General features: G+C 37.3%; 1 protein-coding gene across 1 annotated transcript; it reads left to right on the top strand.

The window, feature by feature from the left end:
* Positions 1-660: 660 nt before the first annotated feature.
* On the top strand, positions 661-23682 carry PIK3CA (phosphatidylinositol-4,5-bisphosphate 3-kinase catalytic subunit alpha). Its single transcript, XM_074153403.1, has 20 exons — positions 661-1074; positions 2574-2783; positions 3467-3717; positions 5112-5357; positions 6114-6199; positions 7339-7444; positions 8576-8728; positions 8837-8971; positions 12767-12891; positions 13284-13365; positions 13834-13998; positions 14565-14668; positions 15845-16016; positions 16344-16450; positions 16721-16842; positions 17379-17457; positions 18320-18490; positions 19060-19177; positions 19349-19500; positions 20671-23682. Exons 1-20 carry the CDS (start codon positions 723-725, stop codon positions 20939-20941), a joined length of 3207 nt encoding a protein of 1068 aa, XP_074009504.1. The 5' UTR covers positions 661-722; the 3' UTR covers positions 20942-23682.
* Positions 23683-24244: the final 562 nt, after the last annotated feature.

Genomic DNA, 24244 nt, shown 5'->3' with positions numbered 1-24244 from the left:
AAGGAAATCAAAAATAGGTGGCGACTAGGAGAGTTTATTGATGAAGTATCACTGCACCTGCCTAGTTCTGCTCGTTGTTTGGCATCTGTTCGTGGTCACTGGGCCATAAGACATATCTGCTCTGTCCAGAGACAACTTGTCTTGTACCTTCTCTAAGCTGGCCTAAGGCAGCGCTGCCAGAAGGTCCGACGCATGTTCCTTTTCCTTTGGCTTGGTTTTTATCTCATCCAAATGATAATAAAAGTTTCTCTTTTCCAAAATAAAAATGGGAAGAACTGGGTTTGAGGTTTGCTTAAAAATTGCTATAATGATAATTTGAATATTAGATATTTTCATCCCCCATGCTATTTAAGTGTTCCAAAAATAAATTATAAATCAGGTAGAAAAATTAATCCTGTATTTTTTTAAGCCCATATGCATATTAGCATTTTTTCCAAACTAATGTAGTTCTGCTATTAATTGTTGTATTTGAGTAGATATTTACATCAAATACAATTCCTCCGACATCAGTTTTATCAAGTCTTTGTCTTTTTATGAATGTAAAGTATAGCCATGAATATTCGTCTACAACTATAAGTGGTGTTTGAACAATTGTGTCTGAAATTCCTTGTGATGTTCGTATTTTAGATATTAATATTGAAATTTCTGGTTTTCACTTAGGTTTACTCCTAAGAATCACTGCTTGAAAAACTTCCACTACAAAGTTATCTAAAGACTTAAAAATGCCTCCACGACCATCATCTGGTGAACTATGGGGCATCCACTTGATGCCACCGAGGATCCTTGTGGAGTGTCTTCTCCCAAATGGAATGATAGTGACTCTGGAATGCCTCCGTGAGGCCACCTTACTAACTATTAAACACGAACTCTTTAAAGAAGCAAGAAAATACCCTCTCTATCAGCTCCTTCAAGATGAATCTTCTTACATTTTTGTAAGTGTTACACAAGAAGCGGAAAGAGAAGAATTTTTTGATGAAACACGGAGACTTTGTGACCTGCGACTGTTTCAGCCTTTTCTAAAAGTCATTGAACCAGTAGGTAACAGAGAAGAAAAGATTCTTAATAGAGAAATAGGTGAGATTATCTTTATTTAAACACGACTAATTTGTTTAACTGGCTTCTCCTCAAAATACAAAAGCAAGAAGTGAAATGGGATGTATTTGTCACCTGTGTCTGTCAAAGTTTGCATTTCATAACTTGTTGCATCAAATATCCAAAGGTGCTGATCACAGTAAAGCTGACATTTGGAAACTGTGAATTAAACTCTCATTTTTTGCTGTTCTGTTTCATTCACATGTAAAGTCTTTGCTTTGTGTGTAGTTTTATGTGGATTAGAGGATATTTCTCATTTGGATTTCATGGTATTACAGAGCAGAGCCTGTTCTGTTGTCTGGGAAGTCAATCTTAATTTGTTTTGAAGTTTACAGAATTGTAAATTCTGGATTTGACTACAAATCTTAAACCACATTTATGTTTTACTACTTCTCTATGTTGCTTAGAAAGTAAAATTTCAGAAGTTGGGTGAGGTTTTTTCCTTTCCCTTCCTACAAAAAGAGCATGGGGAAGGAAACAAAACCATACGAGTAGCAGAGGGGAGAAAAATTGTAACGTTTTGCATCATCTCTGGAGTAGTTTATTATTTTCCATTATCCATTGAGAAAGCCCAGGGAGAACAGCGCATGTTTCAGCATCTGGGTTAAGTATCTAAATTCAGACATACCCACTCCCATTTCGTTGCTAACAGATGTGTATTGCAGCGGTAGAGACTTCTGAACTGGAAATACTTGTTCTGGGGTGCTCCTAATTGTTAAATTATTTAATTATTGTGAATGCATCATAAGTAAACTACTTTTGCTTTGTAAAGCTTAACCAGTTCAGGACTTTGGGAGAACAGTGGTTAGCGAACCATGCACCAGGACAACTGAAAGGTTCCATTTGAACATTCATGCATAAATAATTATTTGTGCAAGTAATCTCATTAGAGTAAATGGGATTGCATCTGAGGCTGAGGACCTGAGAGAAATGGACTCTTATTACATGAATCTCTGCCAAAGAGCTTGAGTTGAAATATCTCTTGGACTGCTTGGCACATTTTTAAGTAGCGTAGTTCATTTAAAAAATATATATAAAATTGAATAGTTGTCATTCCATTGTAAGAGAAGTTGATTGTGGTCAAACCATGCCACAAAGGTTTTAGGAAAAAATCAGATACCACCAGCTCCTCTGGTTCACTGGGGAAACTTTGTGCTGATTTCAAAGGAAGTTTATTACTGGTCCTTTTCCTCCAGGAGGAGCATGGGCTGGGAGGGTGCTCGTTTAAGGCTTCCAGGATCTTCAGTGCGTGTTCACCTGTTCTCTAACCTTTTTTGTGACTGCTGAGTGCACTTCACTTTAATGCAAGAACAACATAATTCTAAATAAAATAATTATGTATACAAGCAGAAGACAGTGATTAACACAAATATTTTAGGTTGTGTTTTGCCTAAAGCGTGTTTTTTCTGTCATTGGTAGAAGGAACCTTTAGCTTTAATTAACAGTTACAAGCATTTCCTCATGCTTCTTCAATATTTTAGGTTTTGCTATTGGCATGCCTGTCTGTGAATTCGACATGGTTAAGGATCCAGAAGTACAAGACTTCAGAAGAAATATTCTTAATGTTTGTAAAGAAGCGGTGGATCTTCGAGATGCCAATGCACCACATAGTAGAGCATTATATGTCTGTCCTCCAAATGTAGAGTCTTCATCTGAGCTACCCAAACACATATACAATAAACTAGATAAAGGTAAGATAAATATTTATGGTAGAAACATAATGGGGTTTTTTTGGTTTTTTTTTAGTGATTGAAATCAAAGAGTACAGCTGGTGACTTAGGCAAATCACTGTTTTATGTATGGGATTTAGTACACTATAGCAAGATCTTACACCTTAAGTTATTCAGAATAACTAATAGAGAGCAGATTCAAAAGGAAGACAACAGGGATTTAAAATTACATTTTTTGCTATTCTAATAACTAAATCTTGCAATATAACTTGGTAAATAGAGGTAGTTTTTTTTAATGGGCAGAAACAGGTTGTTAGCTTTGCATTTTTCTTTTCTCTGACTCTCAGAAATCTGGAGTTAAATGATGCTGATTCACTGAGTTATCTTGCAGTCCTCGTCTGAAATGGGCACTGCTGTTTTCTTGAAGGCTGAATAGTCACTAGTATTTAGTTAAAAAAAGATAAATTCTTAACCTCAAGGAGTAAAACTTTGAATTTACACTAGAGTCGAAAATAAACTGCGTGTACATAGTTCCTTGCAGAAGTTATAAACCCTCTGTCGGTTTGGACTCTGAATCTACAAGCTGTTCTCGGGGGTAGGGGGAGTTGCTTGATTGGCATTTTTGGGTTTGTTTGGGTTGTGTGGTGGTTTTTTTGTTGTTTTGAAACTGTATTGAAAATGACATTATTTTACATTTATTCTAGGGCAAATCATAGTGGTGATATGGGTAATCGTCTCGCCAAACAACGATAAGCAGAAATACACCTTAAAAATCAATCACGACTGTGTGCCTGAGCAAGTTATTGCTGAAGCAATTAGGAAGAAAACGCGGAGTATGTTGCTGTCATCTGAACAACTGAAACTTTGCGTCTTGGAGTACCAGGGGAAATACATTTTAAAAGTGTGCGGCTGTGATGAATACTTGCTAGAAAAATACCCACTGAGCCAGTATAAGGTGAGTAACATAATGGATTTATCTTGAAGTACTCCGAAATAATCTAAATTTATGAGGAAGAAAAGTGATTAATTTTATGACTGGCTTGCTTTTTCATTAAATTAATTCAAAACATAGGAATTTAAAGCATATGCATCTTTAATTGGCTAATGCATGAGTGTAGTGTGCATATTTGTTGCTGTACGTGCTTCGAAAGAGAGAGGGGGAGAAAATGTGATATAAATTGTAGGTTAAATGACTAGTGTAATCCTCCTTCTTTGAATGAAGTAGTTTGCCTCTAACATTAGTGATAAATCAGTAGTAGGTACTTTCAGAAATACCCTAGGTTTGTGATGGCAAGAGATGAGTTAGGCTTGAATGGGGCCGATGTAATACAAAAGGAAATTTGATGGGATGTTAAATTATGAAGCAACCATTGCTACTCTGAATCTTGTCCCTTTCCCCTTTGGGGTGGAAAAAAATCTACACAACTATTTGTTTTCCTGTTACTTGCATCTTTACTTTTTTTTTCCCTTATTAAAGGGGTGATAAACTTCCAGCACCACACAAATCACTGTTAAATCTTTCTTGTGGCTCTCTGTCCTCCATTGCCTGGGTTTTGTTGGTGCGAGACAGAGCTGCTGGTGGGAGAGCATCTGAGCAGCCCTCTCTGGAGCAGGCGACAATGTTACCCTGTAGATTTCCTGACAGGCTGCTGCTGCTTCCTCTTTGAGGAATGTATTGTTGTAATAAACAGCTTCCATTCCTTCATCTGAAATGGTTGACGAGCTGCTCTCTGGAGCAGTAAGGGGGGTGGGGGATCCTGAATAATGGGAAAAGCAGCTCTGTTCCGTGGGAGCTGGGGAACAAGCGCAGCCATACGTGAATAATTTTGCACCGTCATCTTGAGGTCAAACACTAGACCTATTTGATCTAGCGTGGTTTCTTAGAAGTATCTGGTATGCCTTTACTGTGCCGCAAAAGAGCTTCCTAATTACACTCCAGGGCTGGACCTGGCTTTGCCTTGTATTTTGTGGTAGTTCTGCCAGATTAATGCTGTGGGCACTCGGACCTGAACGGACACCGTGCAGCCTGACGGCCAGAGTCTGTCAGGATCGGTGCTGAGCACACAGCGCCGGAGCTAAAGAGCACTACAAAAAACCTGACTTGTCTCTGTCTCCAGTTCAACCTTCCACTGTCACAGATGTTATTCGTATCTCAAAATCTGTATGAAGCACTACTGTGCCATCCAACGTATTCAAACTGCTGGATGTTATAACTATAAACATACAGGGACAATGATAATCTCTTTAAATATACCTTTATTTTTATATTTTCCCAAATATTTTTAGGTATAGATTATCAAGAGTATACACTTTGAAAACGCACTGAATTTGGAGTTTGTTTTCTTGCAGTACATAAGAAGCTGTATAATGCTTGGTCGCATGCCCAATCTGATGCTGATGGCTAAGGAAAGCCTTTATACCCAGCTACCACTGGACACCTTTACAATGCCATCGTATTCCAGGCGTATCTCTACAGCTACACCCTACATGAATGGAGAAGCCACAGCCAAATCCCTCTGGACTATAAATAGTGCTCTCAGAATTAGAATCCTTTGTGCAACCTATGTAAATGTGAACATTAGAGACATTGACAAGGTAAAGCAAATGCAGTATGGCATCCTATATGGTTTCAGCAACTCACAGCTTCCTTCCCAAGTTTATGTTGGAAAAGAGATGTTATTTAACACGTTAGAAAATGAGATGACTTTGTTACTTAAATTTAAGCACTTAATTCTATAAACTACAGCCATGTTTTAGCATCTGAAAACTTTTGTGTACTACTTAAAAGGCACGAGTTGGGATATTTAGTTAAATATTCTCCCTGATAGAAGGCAAAACTCAGTTTGCATAGTTCATTTCAGCTGGGTATGTAGTGGATAGAACAAAACCCATGGTGTTACTTATATTCTAAATAATTATTATGTCTAATAATTGGGAATACTTTTGATGAGGGGATGCTGGAGACCGAGCTGCTATCTTTGTTTTTAAAAAGGGAGGTATGGGAAGATCAAGGAGAAAAGGCATGTAGGGGTCAGTCCCATTGAAGTCATGCTACAATCGGATTTATTTCATAATAAATCTGATTTCTCAGATTTCAGTTAATGAGGAAAAAGACCAAGACAATTTTTTCTAGAAGGGTATGTTTATGTATTGTGCTTCACACCTTGCAGAGCATGAATGAATTTGGGCTGGGGGGTGGTGGCGCTGTTTGGTTTTCAGTTTTAGTTTTGTTTTTTACTTAATGGAAATTAAGGGGTAATGTGTTGTAATTGTAGTATATGTTGATAGCAGTGAAAAAATCTGTTTATAGTAACATTTCAAAGATAGTACTAATATCAACATTGTGCTCAGATTTATGTTAGAACAGGTATCTACCACGGAGGGGAACCTTTGTGTGACAATGTGAATACTCAAAGGGTACCTTGTTCTAATCCCAGGTAAGTTGAGTACTTGAACCACTATATAGAACCTGACTTCCAGGGCATCATGAATTATAGCACTGAAAGAGTAAAAGCTCAACTTTGCCATTATTCAGGTAGAGCTCCTTGCTGGGAATTCTTGCCTTAAGTTTTTTTAAGAACTTTCCTGGATTTCCCCAAAGATATCTCTACTTGAACTGGTAGTTTAACTGGTTTAGAGAGAAAATCTTCTTGGAAAGGTGTGGCTTGAAATCATATATATAAGGACCTGTATTATATGAAATGAACACATAAGAAAAGTGAATTAAAGTTTATCTGCTGATTTCTTCATTCTCAGAGAAGGGTTTGGACAGGTACTCCTTTGTAAAACTCTGCTTTTAGTAGCTCCAGACCCATTGAAAACTTAATGCTGTCCTTGGAAGCTGCTGCCTCTTCCAGCTGAGAAAATTCAGCACGGCAATCCACTTAAGAAAATACACCCTGTTCAGAAGTTCCTCTTCAAAAGCCCAGTTCTGCCAATTGAGAGATAAAGTCTACTTGGAGAAGTTCATGAAAGCAAAATGTGTATTCTTGTAGAACCAATCTGTTCTCTTATTACTATGGTAAATAGAATGATGCCTGGGTTAGGAATATTGCTTTGGATTGCTGTGTTGTATTCCCATCTTGTAGTTATCTTTTTATTTTCTCGCAGTTCAAATTTAGTTGAGTTCTGAAAGCCATGCTGCATTTTTTTCCGCTTTTTTTTTTTTTCCTTGAAGTGAAAAATATTTCACAAGCTAAAGCTTACATTCGTGTAGCGCATGAGCAATCCATTATCTTTAGGTTATCCCTACACTGATGGTTGCAGTCAGTAGGTTTTCAAGAGTGAAAGTGAATGAACCAATTACTAAGTTTGCAGGAATTGAACGTTTTAGCATGACTATTTAACCTGTGTTGGTGCTAGAAGGCTGATCTGGGTAGTTTCCGTTCCCAAAAGGAGATGATGTGGTCAAATACATGTGGGAGGAGCCTCCTTCAGTAAGAAAGTGAGCTCTTTATGCACATACGTGGTTTAGTTAGGAATATCACAAATGATTTTTAGTATAACTGTTGTTTGAATGCAGTTGTCTTCATGCTCTCCTTTAACCTAGTTTTATTCTGCTTTTCAAATCTTACAGATGGAATGAATGGCTGCTGTATGACATGTACATTCCTGATCTTCCACGTGCTGCTCGGCTCTGCCTCTCTATCTGTTCGGTTAAAGGCCGGAAGGGTGCTAAGGAGGTAAAATACTTGATGGCTTTAATACACTAAGAAACAAAAGCTACTTAAGTAAAATTTGGGAAGATACTTGCTAAATGCTGTCCTGGCAACGAGTCTTAGTCCAGTGTTTGATTTGAATCTGATTGAAATATGGTTTTGTCTTTTCTTGTATCTAATTCAGACTACCATGTTCTTGTGGTGAGAAATTAAACAACGTGGAAAAAAGCTTATCCATTCAGTGCTGTAAATCCTGTCTATACTGTATTGCCAGACACAAAGATCACTGTTAGTCTTTTGAGGTGCAAGTGCCGTTAAACTCAAGTTTCTAAACCCATAGGTTACTTACCTATGTATTAAAATAGGGCAGTATTTATACTTGAATTTAGAGTTCTTTTTTAAAATAAAGAAAATTTGTGCTACTTTAGCATTTGATGTAAGATCGCAGATAGTAATTTTTACAAATCTACATATGGCATTTAATTTTAGCCACTGGCATCGTTAAATTCTGGGGTTGAGTGTGTGTCACAGGTACTAGATAGGTTTTTGGGGTTTTTTTTGGCTACAACCAGGTTTACAAATCTTACAGAATGGTTTGGGTTGGAAGGGACCTTAAAGACCATCTATTTCCAACCCCCTGCCCTGGGCAGGGACACCTCCCACCAGAGCAGGTTGCTCAAAGCCCCTTCCAGCCTGGCCTTGAACCCCTCCAGGGATGGGGCAGCCACAGCTTCTCTGGGCAACCTGGGCCAGGCTCTCACCACCCTCATCGTGTAAAATATAAACATAATAATAATAATTCTTATGCTCAATCTAATTATTTCTCTTGCGGTTTAAAACTGTTGCCCTTTGTCCTGTTACTACAGGCCTTGGTAAAAAGTCTCTATCTGACAAAAAAACCCTCTCTCTCCATCATCTTGAGTTATTTTGATGTGGGGAAAACGTTAGCATGCTTTTGCAAGTGTGTTGATACCATTCTGCAAAATGACTGCCATGATAGTCATTCATAGAAATATACAGTCCAGCTTCCACAACCTGCTTTCAGCTAATCTGGGAATGTAAGAGCTTGATCTGGGCTGAAAATGTTATTTCTCCTGACTCACTCTGCAATAATTAATAGATGACACTGAAAAATGGTCTTTTAATCTCTTGAAGGAGCACTGTCCGTTGGCTTGGGGAAATATAAACATGTTTGATTACACAGACACTCTTGTATCTGGGAAAATGGCTTTGAATCTTTGGGCAGTACCTCATGGGCTGGAGGATTTGTTGAATCCTATTGGTGTTACTGGGTCAAATCCAAATAAGGTAAGTATTTGCATGCCAGTTTTCTCTTTAGGGGTACCTTTTCAAAATATGCGGTATTATAATTGGTATCGTTCAACAGAAAAAGTAATTTGAATTCCCTTTATATAGGAAACTCCATGTTTAGAGCTGGAATTTGATTGGTTTAGCAATCCTGTAAAGTTTCCGGATATGACGGTGATCGAAGAACATGCCAACTGGACTATATCCCGTGAACTGGGCTTTAACTACAGCTATGCGGGGCTGGTAAGGCAAACTCCCCTTCCAACGTTAGCTACTGAAATACAAAAGTCTTATTTATTTTACTCAGTAGATTAGTGATAAAGAGAACTTTTTTTTTCATGTATCCTGATTTATTATAAAAGCCAAGAAATCAGTTCTTTGTTTCATGTTTAACAAAGTGAATGATATATTCCCATTTCTTTGGATTACCAGTAAACTGACCTAGTGTTTCACCGGCCAACCAAAACACCTGAAACTGTCTTAACTGTGCAAACTGCTAGGGCCTTTTTTGATGTTTTTATATTGCTAATTCAGATGTCTAAACTACTTAGTTTAGAATCATAGAATCGTTAGAGTTGAAAGGGACCTTAAAGACTTCTCAAAAGTTGTAATTCTCCTTCAATGATACTGTTTTATTTTGTTGCAGTTTCATGTCTACAGGTAGGCTTTCTTTTGTAACCTAAAGGTGCTTATAACCCTTTATTGGCTTTTTAATGGGCTAGTTATGGCCATAAGTGCAGGGAATTCTAAGGTAATTGATTGGCAAACACATGAGTGTAGTCCTTTATCGCCTCTGTTCTGTGAAGAAAATCTATGCATTGACAGTTGGCTTTTTGGTGAGGTTTGGAGCTTTCTTAAAAGCACAATTTGGATGATTAAAAGGAGAAAAAAAGAAAAGCAGTAAAGCTAAAAATGCTATGTATTAAAGATAAGGCTGTGACATTAGATGGTCTGTTTTGCTTTTTCCTCTGGAGGCCGGTTCAAAGACTGTAGAGTTTCCCCAGGAGAGCTTTGTGCTCTGTGAGAAGAAGAGTCTCGGGGTGGAAAGTTCCGCTGTGCCAAAAAGTGCGTAGGTGTCAGTAAACTTCCACTTTGGGAATTCTACTGATACTTATAGCAGTCCTATCTCAACATACCCTGAACAAACAGCTGTAGGCATTTGATTTCTCTTGGTGCTCTACAAGAAGTCCATCGCACAGTGGTATATCTGCTTGTGATATGAATTGTGACTGAGCAGTGCTACATGGGCTCTTAATAAGTGGTTAAGGACAGCTGAATTTTTGGTAAATCACATTCCTTTGCTATAACAGAGCCTATTACCTGGGCTTCTGTATGCTCAACTCATTGTTTTGTTCTATCTGTAGGCAAAAATAGAAAATGGTGAGAATAAGCTCTTACTTCAGTGACAAAGTAATGATCAACTTACACTTTAAAAAAAAAAGAGAGAATTGTGATAAAGTCTCAAATTATAGTGATAATCCTTAAAATAGTGTAGAAAGTGGTCAATATGCAGAAAGCCTATTTACATCAATGACTAATTTGACAGGGCAACAAACTCTATCACTGCTTTAGTCTCTCTTTCATTTTCATGCTGCTTTTTCGTTCAACCTTCCTTGTTGTCTGCCAAAATCCTCTTATTACTTACCCTTTGTTAAATCATATTTCATTAAATGCTTGGTAAGTTTGAACATCACTATATTTCTTAGTATTGTGTTTGTCCCCTTTATCTTTTAATGCGTGATATCTTCAGGTCTGGAGCCAAACTTTCTATATTCAGATACTGTTTGTATTTATAGCTGTTTGTAATATTAACTATATTTAGGGAGGTAAAAGGCAATGCGTTGTTACTCTTTCAAAAATCAGATACTAGATTCCGATCTAGGCCGTATCTGAAAGAGGTAAAAAAAATGCTTGTCTGAAATGGTCAAAAATCAGCAAAGCAGTCACTGAGGTATGATTTCTGTATAAATGTTTTTGTTATGATACCAAGAGCATAACTTTTTTGTTTAACCTTGAAATGCATTAGGCTGCATTTAAAATCAATTAATACATACTTATAAGAGATCATTTATAGGTCCATTAGTATCTCGAATATGAAAGAATTTTCAAATATTAAATCTAATTTACTGTCCCACAATTCATAGAATTTCAAGTTTTTGGTGTTGACCGCAACAGGATAAATGCATTTTCCTTCTGGGCTTGACCTAAACTATGATCTTTCTGACCCACTATGCAGGTACATTTTCCACTTTTTTGACTTTCACTTACTCTTTAGGATGACTTTTTCAGAATCAAGATAAATATGTACAATAAATCACTTGTTCAATATCAACTATTTGATCTTATGTCAGGAGTAGGGTGATTATAAAGTCATTTATCCCTTAATTTCCTTACAGAATGACTCTGGCTTTGCTACTTGCACTGTATCTGTTACCATAATGTTTAAGAATGTGTTCTAGGAATTTTCCTGTGGCATCTAGAGAGTAGTCCTGAATAATTCTAAGTCCAGTCCATGTGCTTCAGAACGGTAATAAAATAAAAAACTATGTTGGTGCGCTAAGATCTCAGACTATCACACTAACAGGACAAGGTACTAAAAATCCTCTGAGTTGGTTGATTCATACCTTAATATTGGTAGATGTCAGCTTGAAGGCCAGTGTATTCTTGTCCCATGTAATAGTAGTAAACCTGTTGTAGAACACATAATTTAGGTATTTAAAAATAAGTGTAAAATAGAAAACTTCCAGTGTGGAGTAGATACCATCCGGTATAACCTGACAACTGTTTCTATATTTGTGCATATTCTTAAAAATAACACCACTTCACCTTTTAAAGGGTGCCTTGATCTTCTACCTGGAAATTTCAGATTGTTCTTTTCAGCTTTTTAATATTTATTTATTTTAAAGCTAGATGCATTGGAAAGACTTTCTGTAAAAGAGATGGAGGTATTTCTGTTTCAAAGTTCCACCAGTTGAAAATTTCCATCAACAAAACTGGCAGACAAAGCTCAGTTCATTCTTGCTCATCGTCTTGTTTAACGTGCTCAGTAGAAATCGAAGGAGCAGAACAAGAGGTCAAAGACTGTGGTTCTACAGCTTAAACAATTTGAACTTGGAAAAGGGTTGATTTTATTCTTTTGTAGTAGTAGGTATCATACTGGTGTGAAAATGGGAGTCCACTGTAAAAACACTGTTCAACTCTCATAGAATTTTTGGGTTAGCTTCATCTTAAGTGTCAAACTTGTTTATTACAGTCATATTTTTATACTAAAGGCAATAATATAAGCTGCTTAAGATTTCCCTTTTTTGCAGTGCAATTGATTCTGTAGTTGAAACCTCAGGAGCTGCATCATTTCCTATGTTGCTTTGCACAAAACACATTAAATGAAATAAATGGCAAGTATAGGAGAAAAATTGAACTTGGCATGTGAGCTGTGAAAAATCAAGTAGTAGTAGTTTCAATACCTCTGCCGTTGGTCTAAGCTGGTTCTAATAGATGAAGTCTTAGATAATATTAGTTTCAGCGTGTACCAGATCTGTTTTCTGTGTGCTTTGGGGAATGTCTTACACTAATTTTGGTTAATGTTTTCCAGTCGTCTTGTTAATCAGGCTTTCCTACAGTGTTCTACCTTTTATTCACCTGCCTTCATCCCCATACTCCACTTTTTCAGTTCTGATTCTTTTTCACTCCTTTCAGCAATCTCAAAACTGGAGACAAAAATGACCAGTTTCATTTTGTGCTGTGTCCTGTTGTTCATCAGATGTCACCTGCTGCTCTTTCTCCACACAGCTGATGTGGTTGAAATGTACCTCTTCTTGTCCCGGTAGCACCTAAAAGTGGTTGTAGAAATCAAAGGCCTAGTTTTTCCTCTCTTTGTTTTTAAATTGCAAGTCCTCAGCTATAACAAAAGGAAACGACGAGATAGTATTTCATGACATAGGCTGTAAGTGTTGCCGTGCTGTTAAAAAACATTCACGTATATTGTATGACGAGAAGGAAATGTGTGGAGGGTTAATGGACCACTTTCTTTCTCTGCAGAGTAACAGAATAGCTAGAGATAACGAATTAAGAGAAAGCGACAAGGAGCAACTGCGAGCCATATGTACGCGAGATCCTTTGTCTGAAATCACTGAGCAAGAGAAGGACTTCCTCTGGAGCCACAGGTATTTAAAAACTAAAACCAAACCAAAGAAGAACTCCTTGTTGGCACACTCAGACTTCACCCCATTCACTACAAATGTTTCATGATTGTCTTCGGTTTTGCTCCCTTTATTCTGCAGTGTTGGGCTTAGTGTTTTAGAAAAGGCTTTTAAAGCATTCTGCATCATATGTCTTGGTGCATAAGGCCATGGAGAAAAGGAAATTGTTGAATTAGTTTACATTTTCCCCATTACTGCGGTCTTACCTTCATGCTTGGATCCTGACACCACTTTATGGTATCAGTCGAATTCTGCTGACAAAGAAGGAAAAAGGTGCAAGACTGAGGGTTCGTAGTGGATGGTTATCGAAGGAAAAAATGCCCTTTTGTACATACAACTTTTTTTCTCTTTCGCAGACACTATTGTGTGAATACTCCAGAAATTCTGCCCAAATTGCTTTTGTCTGTTAAATGGAATTCTAGAGATGAAGTGGCCCAGGTAATACATAGCTCTGAATTAGCTTTATGTTTTCAAAAAGCTTTAAAAAACACTATTTTAAAGAAAGCTTCGGGAAGTTAAAAACATGTTATGTGTGCATAATATATTGAATGAAAACTGAGATGATTTAAGTTGCTGCTTTAGTGGACTGCTGAGTCTGGTCCATAGTTCTTGTTCTTTAGCTCAGTCCGAGTCTGAAGATTTTTCTCTTAGTGGCATTACTTGAATCCTTGTTATGTTCCTGATTTGTTAATTAGTTAAATGTGAGATTTTGTTTACTTTCTTTTTATAGTGGATAAAATGAGTCAGCTGGCAACTAATGCCAGATTGTTTACTGAGAGAGGCCTGGTGAGTCTGAGCTTTTACTCAGGCACAAACTGTGTCTGACGATACCTTCTAATGACTGTTCATTACAACTTCTTCCTAATCAATGCCGATGTGTAACGTGCTTGGACTTTTTGTCCACAGATGTACTGTTTGGTGAAAGATTGGCCTCCAATCAAGCCAGAGCAAGCAATGGAGCTTTTGGACTGTAATTACCCAGACCCAATGGTGCGAGCTTTTGCAGTTCGGTGTCTAGAGAAGTACTTGACAGACGACAAACTGTCTCAGTACTTAATCCAGCTAGTACAGGTACAGAACATATCTGGGTATACTTGATCTCTTGTGTATGTTCTATAATCACAGAGGCTTAAAATTCAGCAAAAGTTAAGATGATGTGAAAAAGAGGTCATTAAAAGTATGTTTGCATTGCGGATTATTTAGGAGGAGGAGATGAAATGCAGTTCATTTTCTGTAGTGCTGTGGGTTTGCTTTGTTATTAAACGCCAGAATTCTGTAGAGATGCGAAACTGTTCTGCCAACTGGCACAGGCAGCTATTTCGGCTGCCCTAACATATGGGAAAGTATGAGCAGAAGTGCCTTCTCGAAATTTTGAGCAAGTTGAGGCTAAAATATTTGGTAACAGTAAAAAAAGTGTCAGATGGTGAGTTCCTGAAATAGAGGCAGCCAATGCACTGTTAGCAGATGTTGTTCAGATCCCAACACAGGCAAATATTAATACCAAGATCAGTCATTCTACAAAATTTAACATAAAACACAGATTGCTTTTTATTTAACTGCCTTTAATCCGTATATGTTTCATAGAAATAATAACTGCACCTGATAATTTTTTTTATTTTCTCTTTATCCTTAACTAGGTTCTGAAATACGAACAGTATTTAGATAATCAGCTTGTGAGATTTTTACTCAAGAAGGCACTGACCAACCAAAGGATAGGACACTTCTTCTTTTGGCATTTAAAGTAAGCTTAGTATCATGCTAAGGGGTGGTGGGACTCCTATTGGCTGTAAATAATTAGTTCTAAAGGCTTGGCATACTAAATGTCCTTTTTTAGGAAAATACTACCACTTAAAGTCTGTTTTATATTGGTTAAGAGTTTGAATGCATAGTTTGGTAATAGAAGTCATCCCTTGCAGTTTAAAAAGCTGTTTAATAATAGATACTTTGTTTTGTACTTCTTTTTGTCTAATGATGATTATCCTAAAAGCAAGGTAGTCCGAGATTGCTGGGAGCCTCCCATACTGTTAGCTCTTTACATTTTTGACAGATTTCTGCTGTTTTAACTTTATTTTGTATGCCAGAGCCCTACCAGTTTTTTCCAGAAAATTTTAGAAATAGCTGAGGCCTAGAGAAAGCCACCTAATTTGACCAGATAAGGCTTTGAAAAATAGCTGTTCACACCTTTATAGACTTTATAGAGCTTGATAGCCAAAATATCTCAGTGTTCTTCCTTACTAAGTATAAAATGGGCTTTTGGAATTCCTGCTGTTGAAAAGGCTGAGCATAAATCAGCCTACAGTAATACTGGGTTCTAGCTAGATCTCACCTAAAAATGCTCTTCTGAGACAGTGTGATCAGACACAGAAGTAGAAGCAAGGAATCTTTGTTGTGCTTTCAGTTTTCTGCTTCCCTTGGTAATCATCAAGGATAATGGAATAATACCATTGTTATTATGGTATTATAACATATATGATATGTTATGTGTTATAATCAGCTTGTTTGAGGTGGTATTTTAGGACTGTTCAAAGACTGAGAGTAGGTAAGAACAAGGAAACTAGAGGGGCCATGGCCTGGGAGTGGGTAAATGAGACAAGGAGAAAATGAAACAGGTTAGTTTTGCTCTCGGCAAAGAAACCCAGAACTTGAATTGAAAGCTTGAGGCTTACTATGGGGTTTCTGGAGCAAGAAGGAACAGGGGAAAAGCCTGTAAACTCTGTGCTGAATTAGTTGTAAATGGTACTGAAGTCTGATCAGTCTGGTTAAAATGAGGTGAGTTGTGGGAGGTCAGTACGAGTTATTTATCTGAAAAGAAGGATCCATAAGCAGCCCTCGGGAAGATGTTACAGGTATAGCTTTATTTTTGGCACCTCTAAGTGGTCTTGTCTTTAAGCTATAACTGTTCTTCCTCTCTGTGTAGGTCTGAAATGCACAATAAAACTGTAAGTCAGAGGTTTGGTTTGCTTCTGGAGTCCTATTGTCGAGCGTGTGGAATGTACCTAAAGCATCTGAGCAGGCAGGTGGAGGCTATGGAGAAGTTGATTAACCTCACAGATATTCTCAAGCAGGAAAAAAAAGATGAGACCCAGAAGGTATTATAAGCTGTCCACATACCAAAACTGTTGCTGTTGAGTCACAGGAATTGCTCAGAACTGTGTTTTATTTGATTAACTGGAAAAGTGTTAATGCTAACTTCAGTAGATAGTGTGCTTTCCTAGAAGCTGTAATATTTTGTGTATCCATTGCCATTGTTTACCTCTTAAGGCAAACAAACTAAAGTTAAGGGTTTCAATTTGCGTAACTTCAATTTATGTTGAAACTGTGCAAAACCGTGCTTTAAAACCAAAGCTAAAATCTGATACTTACCTTTATTTACATGGAATTAGTGTTCTCAAAACCCGAATGTGGTTATTTATCAGGTACAGATGAAGTTTCTTGTTGAACAAATGAGACGGCCAGATTTCATGGACGCTTTGCAAGGTTTTATCTCTCCTCTTAATCCTGCGCATCAACTGGGAAATCTTCGGTACTGGCTTCAGTTTTGAAATTTCTCTAGATATTTAAGTAAATGCTCAGTAAAGTTAACGCTAGCGATGCTAAGGTTAAATGTTTAACATACTAAATGCTAGTACCTTTGAAGTTAACCGAATAAAATTCGTAGTAGAGTAATTGATAAAGAATGAGGTAGTTTAGTGGTTTAACAAATTAGAAAACAGGAGGAGCTTAGTAGTATTACAGAAAAATAGTATGACAATCAAATTGTGCCTATTTCATAGGAATCTTCTCTCTTTTATAGGCTTGAGGAGTGCAGGATAATGTCATCTGCAAAAAGGCCTTTGTGGTTGAACTGGGAAAACCCAGATATTATGTCTGAATTGTTATTCCAGAACAATGAGATAATCTTTAAAAATGGAGACGGTAAGGAAAAATAAGTGTAATCCAAAAGTTATATCTGTTTGTTTTCCTAACTTACTGTTTAGTAATTTTTCTAAGCATGTAAAATACATATATTGGGGAAAAAACTTAACTGCTTTGCTCAGATGATTATTTTTTTTCTTTTCTGGAAAAATTAAGCATGTACAAATAAGTATTTGTCTCAGTCATGTACAAATTTTGGGTGTTCTAAGATGCTCAGTCTGTTGTGGTGGAACATGATACTATTTAATACTTTGGGTTTTTTAATTGAAAATGTCTTCAAGATATTACAGATGCATCATCTGTCACTCCATTGTCATGTTTTGAGTATATATTTTTAAAGAGCTTTGAAATTGCAAATTTATCTTCATTCTCAACTACTTAAAATCTGTGTTTCTCTATTGAGAGAAAAAAACTACACTAAACTACACAAGCCTCATTTTCTTCAGGTATACATTTTGGGGGAAAAGTAAAATAAGATGTAACAAAGTGTTCTGGTGTTCTGAAATTTCCATTCTCTATGTATTTGACTATTCCAGACTTGCGTCAGGACATGTTGACACTTCAGATAATTAGAATTATGGAAAACATCTGGCAAAATCAGGGTCTTGATCTTCGGTAAGCATTAGAGGTCGTTCTCAAGCAGTACTGTTCTTAATGGCTTTTGCATTGGTTTGTTGCTGGAGATTGCTTCCGTTCTCCCAAGAGAAATAAATGAAATGCTATAAATAAGCATGTTTGTACATGTTAGAGCGACTTTTAATATTTTTAGTACACTTCAGTTAAACTACTGGGTTCTGTAAAGATAAGATCGTATTTGAAAAATACTGTTGGTATCTTCATTTCCGTACACAAAGTAGGTATTACCCAGTGTGATAAGAACACAGCTTCTCTACCTCTAAACAGTCTGTGGGTGCAGTACCTTCTGCAGAATGCAGTTTTGTAATATGTTCAGGTACTATTCGGAAACTCAGTTTGAAGGTCCCAAGCTGGTTTTCCATACAAAGTATTATCTGCTGCTTGTTTACAGTAATGCGTGAAATCCTAACGTTTCCTTTCTAAATTATTAGATTGTCTCTAGTGCTTCACTTGAAATATAGTTGAATAGATCCCGTTAAATCGTGTTAAGTGCTTTTTTAAGAGTTTTTCCAGTGTATTCCCGAAGGCCTCCAAGAATATGTTATTAAAATTTTTTCTTAACCTTTTGTCCTGGTATGAAACTGAAGAACGACGTTGGTGATACAGTGGCTGGCATTTTACTGTACTAATGTCTGGTACAGTTTTTCCACAAGACTAATGATAATACACTTATAAAACATTAACAGAGATTTTTCATATCCTAAAGTAAGTAACAGATGACGCTTACCTGATAAGGGTTATCAAATGAGCTTCTTGCTTGATGTCTTTAAACTTAACTCTGTAACAAAAAAACCCGAACAAACAAAAAAGAACCCCAAAACCACAACCCTTTGTCTTCCAGGATGTTGCCTTACGGTTGTTTGTCTATCGGTGACTGCGTGGGGCTCATCGAGGTGGTGCGGAGCTCTCACACCATCATGCAGATTCAGTGTAAAGGGGGCTTAAAAGGAGCGTTGCAGTTCAACAGCCACACGTTGCATCAGTGGCTCAAGGACAAGAACAAAGGAGAAATGTGAGGTTTCCTCTTGCTTGTTTTTCTTGTTCGTGTGCTCGTTTTGATGTAAACTTCAAGAGAACTAAAGTTCATCAAGTGGGAAATTATGTCCATTTGTTCTTGGTTGTGGGTTTTGGTTTTTTTTTTCCCCTGCCCTTCTTCGCCTTGTATTTCTGTTTTTAGCTCTTCTTAGTTTGGGTTGTTGTGTCACTTCTCAGTAGTAAAGCCTAAATTGGAGTTAGAACTATGAAGATATGGCTTAAGTCTGTATTTTAACAGTAGCTTATCAAAATGGAAACTGCTGGCCTCCAAAAGAGGGACAGTCACATTAATATTGTGCTTACTGCTCTGTGATCTAACTATAAATACTTCTGGTCTTAGAGTATTTCTGAATTTCTTCCTTACTTTAATAAAGCAATAAAAAGTCCAGGAACTCTGCTTCGTTGAGAGAAGATGGTAGAAGTTGGCCCTTCCCTAATGGAGAAGGGGAGAAAAAAAAAAAAAGGAAGAAAATCTGCACTTCTGTATTATTAGAATATCTGTAGGAAAATGTCTCTTTTTTTTTTTTTTTTTTTTGTTTTCAATAGGTATGATGCAGCTATTGACTTGTTTACACGTTCTTGTGCCGGCTATTGTGTTGCTACCTTTATACTGGGCATCGGTGATCGCCACAATAGTAACATCATGGTAAAAGATGATGGACAAGTAAGATATGTTTTTAGAAAAACATACCTGATGTTATCTCTCACCTTGACATGAGTTTGTTTTAAAAAAAAAAAAAAATCCATCTGAACTATAAGTAAACGATCATTTTTACTGTGACATCATTTAAACAAGGAATTACTAATCTTGAAATACTTTTTCTGTCTTTCCAAGCTGTTTCACATTGACTTTGGGCACTTCCTCGATCACAAGAAGAAAAAATTTGGTTATAAAAGAGAGCGTGTGCCATTTGTCTTAACACAAGACTTTTTAATAGTGATTAGTAAAGGAGCCCAAGAATGTACCAAAACAAGGGAGTTTGAAAGGTGAGCCCTTTTCATTAACTGTTTAACTTCCAGAGTATTTTGTACCTAAAATGCACTTTACTGCTGGTGACATTTAATAATTAGTCCTTTTAACTGAAAAGCAGTATTTTAATTGGCTCGCAGTGGGTACATTCTAATTGAGTGGAAAATCAGCTATCCACTCGTAAATCAGTAGGTGATCTTAGCGCTTACATGGCCTTTGGTTCATGAAACCTCACTTGAGCTTTGCAGGGCCAGCACGTGTATAAAGATAATTTTTTTTATATATCTTTGGTGTTTTTTTTAGTTAACACTTAAAACAAAATCCTCTTGGGTTTTTGCATAACTGCAAAAACTGAGAATTCTTAAATGTCAGGTGTAATGTGTATCAGAGCAATACTTCTCTTTCCTGTAGTTGCTGTGATACCAGCTCCTTTCTCTGGCTTGTGTAGTTTGTGATGCTCTGCAGAACCTGCTAAGAAATGAGAGCTTTAAAATAGTAATAATAAATAAATTCTGTTGGTGTAGTTTTTCCTAGTATCTTTCCAGAGATCCAGTCTTTGAGAGGTTTCCATTTTAATCTTAATTTCATTATGTTGTTGGGTAGGGGGAAAAGGCAGATTTGAAGGTATAGCGTCTGTCTAAATGCTGCAGGGGATCTTTTTTTGTGGTTTTTTTTCTTAATCTAACTTAAATTAGTGATTTCAGCATAAACAGGCATTTCTCACCTACTGTTGTGGTACAGCAAATGCCTTTGGCTTCAGTACGTCCCCCGGAGCATCTGAGGAGCAGCAGGTAGTGCCCTCATAAAACTACAGGAGAGAAGCGTGTATCTGATGATAACCAAGAAAGCGCTGTTTGCCGCAGGGAATGTGCTCTGAAATTGGAAATATCAGTGGCAATGACTAAAAAGGCCCTGTGAAATCCCATAAACTCGTGTGGAACACTTGCAGGAATTGCAAATGAGGATTAACCTGGAAAGCCCTCTTCAGTTTGGCTGTTGGGTTAGTCTGACCACTACTAATCCTTGCAGAAATGAAGATAAAGTAGGAAGATGAGGATATTTTCTCAGCAACATTATGGTGTCATTAGGCTAAGACTGTCCAGTTACCTGAAAACTGGTTTGGAGGTGAAGAAGTAAATGCATCTCATAGGGAAATACACTGAGCTTTTTTCCCCTGTCTCTTCCAGGTTTCAGGAGATGTGTTACAAGGCTTATTTGGCAATTCGGCAGCATGCCAACCTCTTCATCAATCTCTTCTCCATGATGCTCGGCTCGGGAATGCCGGAACTGCAGTCCTTTGACGATATTGCCTACATTCGAAAGACCCTCGCATTGGACAAAACGGAGCAGGAAGCTCTGGAGTATTTCATGAAGCAAATGAATGATGCTCACCATGGTGGCTGGACAACGAAAATGGACTGGATCTTCCACACAATAAAGCAACACGCTTTGAACTGAAATGAAAACAAAGAAAACGAGAACTGAGAGCCCGCTTTGGGGGTACTGCACTGTTAATACCCGTTAGCAGCAAAAGACTGGTTGCATAGGAATTGCACAAACCACGAACAACATTAGAATTTATGGCAAGAGAAGAGATGAACTGTTCAGAGAACTGTCAAAAAATAATGTAAAACAGGGTTTCAGAGAGCACTAAAATTGTACACTTCAAAAAAAAAAAGAAAAAAAAATTAAGCTTTAGTATGATGTGTAACTTCATGTTATGCCTTAAGCCCAAAAAGGTAAACTTGGAAGAATGTTTCCTTTTTTCATTTGATAGGATAAATTAGAAGGAAAAAGCAAATAGTGCTAGCATGAACATAGAGTCCATCGCATCTTACCTTAGATCTGGTACAGCAGGTAGAGGCTATGCTGGACTGAGAGGAGTGGAAAGAGAATCCAAGTGATAGCGAATATTTAAATGCAGCATAGTTTGAAGGGAAGGAGTTTTAAGGTCAAAGATCTAAAACAATAAGTGAGAGGACAGTGCCTTCTCAATGTGCTCAGAGGCATTAACATTTACGGGGTTTAGATGACCCTTTGATTTCTGGGTCCGTCACCTGCACAGTTTCTGAAAGCGGTAGGAAATAGGCCCATTCAGCATGGTGTTTCTTCTGCTCGGTATTTCTAGGGGTGCAATTCATACCTTCACAGAGAAACTCCCTCCCGTCCCCAAAAACTGACTAACCTGGAAACTGAATGGTCAGAATTGGGTTTCGTGCAACAGAGAGTTGTAGTGTTCATCTTAGGTTTGCTTTAATCTAACTTGAACTGAATAGATTTTTTTCATACATGTTTTCCAGAACCTAAAGAAAGGTGAGTTATTAAAATTATTGAAAGATTATTTTTTTATAAAGGCTATTTATATAATAGGAACTATTATTAATATATATTCTTTATTTACATGATTTGTCCAATATTCACTCTTTTAATTTTGCAGCCCAGTTCTATCTGTCCAAGACTCCCGTTTCCATTAACGTCACTGAAGGTGACCAGATAATACTCCTAGGACCAAATTCAACCCTGGTGACAGAGGACACAAGTACCATTGAAGTAGTGGGAGATAACTCCCACTCGTGCCAGAGGTGAACTTGGCCTAAGTCTCTTCAAAAAAACATTTTGAGCATCACTCTTGACATTACTGAAGTGATATCTTGGCTATTCAAGGAAACGTACGTTTTAAACCCTCAACCTTTGGGTCCACCATTTCTCCTCTTTTTCTTCCTCCTTTGGAAGTGGCTGTTTAATCCAGTAACAAATATGTCGGAAATAGCAATTTTAGATATTTTTTTTTCGATATGATCAATAATAAGCAGTTCACCATACGGCAGATAACGTTGGCTAGCTCAAAGCATGTGGAGTTACCAAACATCTTATAGCTTTGTCTGTTTTGTGTGTGTGCGTGCGTGTGTGTAATATATATTTGTAAATCTAGTTGTTGTCCTCGAACACAATTATGACGTGTGCAATCAATGCAATTGGCATCAAACAGTAAAAGAAAGGAAACTTCACAGTGATGCAGGAATAACATGGTTTGGGTTTGTTGTAGCCTTTACAGGGAAAAAAAAAGTTGGAGAGGCTTGTGGGCTTTAAGTGCTTACACTAAGCAGGATGGGCATTTGAAAAACATTCTGCCAGTGTTTCAGGGACAAAAATAAAAAATCCTTTTTTAAGCTTCAAAGCATTAAACCCTAATTACCTTATCTTGTTATGCCAGTTTTGTGCTGAGGTAACTTCACTGAAGAATAGCGGAAGGTACCGTTTACTTCCATCGGCGTAAATGAGAGGATGTCGCCTGTTCTCAGTACCAGAAATAAGATCTGCTGATGGACTGTGAAAGCTCTAGATTCTTACAGAGATTGCTTGGAATTTGGATTTTGATTTTTTTTAATTGTTCCCGCCTCCTGGAGGTTTTAATGTTCCCACCTCTTTATTTCTGAGAGTCAGATGCGCAAAACACTAAGTACCTTATTTTGAGCTTGAATTGAATCCAAACACCTCGTTCCCGCAAAACTCTGCGGTGGGACTGCAGAAATCCTGGCCCGGGCTCGGGCTGTAGGTTTTGTTACGAAACGTTAGGGAAGCGGTGATTTAGTGAAACACAAATTTCGAAACAGTGACTTTTTCAACTGTGAAACTGTGTTTGATTTTCATGACAGAACAGGCTGCTACTGATTTAGTTTTCCTAAAAAAATATATTCTTTGCTTTCCTAAAAGTAGTAGAAAAAGCACGTGTGCTGACTTACACACACTTTTCTGTTCTGAGGGGGTGTGATGGTAGTTTTCTTCATAGGTGAAACAGATGTTCAGTATAATTCTTTAAAAAAACCACACCCCACATTTAAATAAAACCAGAATTGTTAGTGGTTTGGCATCTCGTGGAGAAGATACAACCCTGTGTATTAAGGGCAATATAGAAATTACCAAGCTTGTAGAGAACTTTATATGTGATGACCCTGCTGTTGAGGGTTTGGAGGGTTCTTTTGGGGTTGGTTTGGTTTGTTTTCTTTTTTCCAACTTTCCTTTTTATGTAAAATATTAAATGCCCTTTAGCAGTCAGTAGCCCACCTTTGTTGACAATTTGAAGGTATTTTATTTGCTTTGTCATTTTATAACTGGCATGTTCCAGCGTCTGTTCGTAATAATAATTGTGAATTCCTCCTGTTTTGCGTGTCTGTACAGGTTGCAGACCTGGGCTGGACCCATTCAAAAAAAAAAAAAAAAAAACCTATCAAAAAAGCCACTTGAAATTAATTACGATTTTGTTGATGTCTTTGACATCTTTAAAATGCTTCAAGTTAATGAAAATGGTGTGGTATTACAGAAAGAATTGTAACTTGCTGCTTCTAAGATATATATTTTTTTTTTTTTAAACTTCCATGTTTCATTATCTTGTTTTAGTTTTACTTGAATGGAAGAAGAACCACACTTGTTTGTGTTTTTTTTTTTTTTAAATACTATATAGCTGTGGATGTTGTTGCAGATTGTTGAATCCCAACTTAATTTTGCAATACATGTTTCATACAAATAATGAATTTGTATTTTTTTTTTTTTTTGTGCTGAAAGTTGTCTTGGTTTAGGGTGAGGCTCTATCTGTCCAAAATGATGTATAACTCGCTGCCCCTCCAGTTGGTGAGGGGTTTTTTGAGGAGGGGGGGTTGTTTGTTTTGTTTTATTTTTTACATCTGTATTAATGAAGGGAAGCCAATGGAAATGGATCTAGCAGTTGTGTCTCTGTGTACACTAACCAAATCTATAGGTGCT

The sequence above is a fragment of the Numenius arquata genome, chromosome 9 (assembly GCF_964106895.1).
Source record: "Numenius arquata chromosome 9, bNumArq3.hap1.1, whole genome shotgun sequence".
NCBI classification, from domain to species: domain Eukaryota; kingdom Metazoa; phylum Chordata; class Aves; order Charadriiformes; family Scolopacidae; genus Numenius; species Numenius arquata.
This window is presented reverse-complemented; position numbering and strand designations above follow the sequence as displayed.

Excerpts from the sequence above, each read along its gene's own strand:
- PIK3CA (XM_074153403.1), top strand. The coding sequence starts at position 723 with ATGCCTCCACGACCATCATCTGGTGAACTATGGGGCATCCACTTGATG. Across the intron at positions 3,718-5,111 it reads ACCCACTGAGCCAGTATAAG|TACATAAGAAGCTGTATAAT; the intron begins GTGAGTAACATA and ends GTTTTCTTGCAG. Across the intron at positions 19,501-20,670 it reads AAAACAAGGGAGTTTGAAAG|GTTTCAGGAGATGTGTTACA; the intron begins GTGAGCCCTTTT and ends TGTCTCTTCCAG.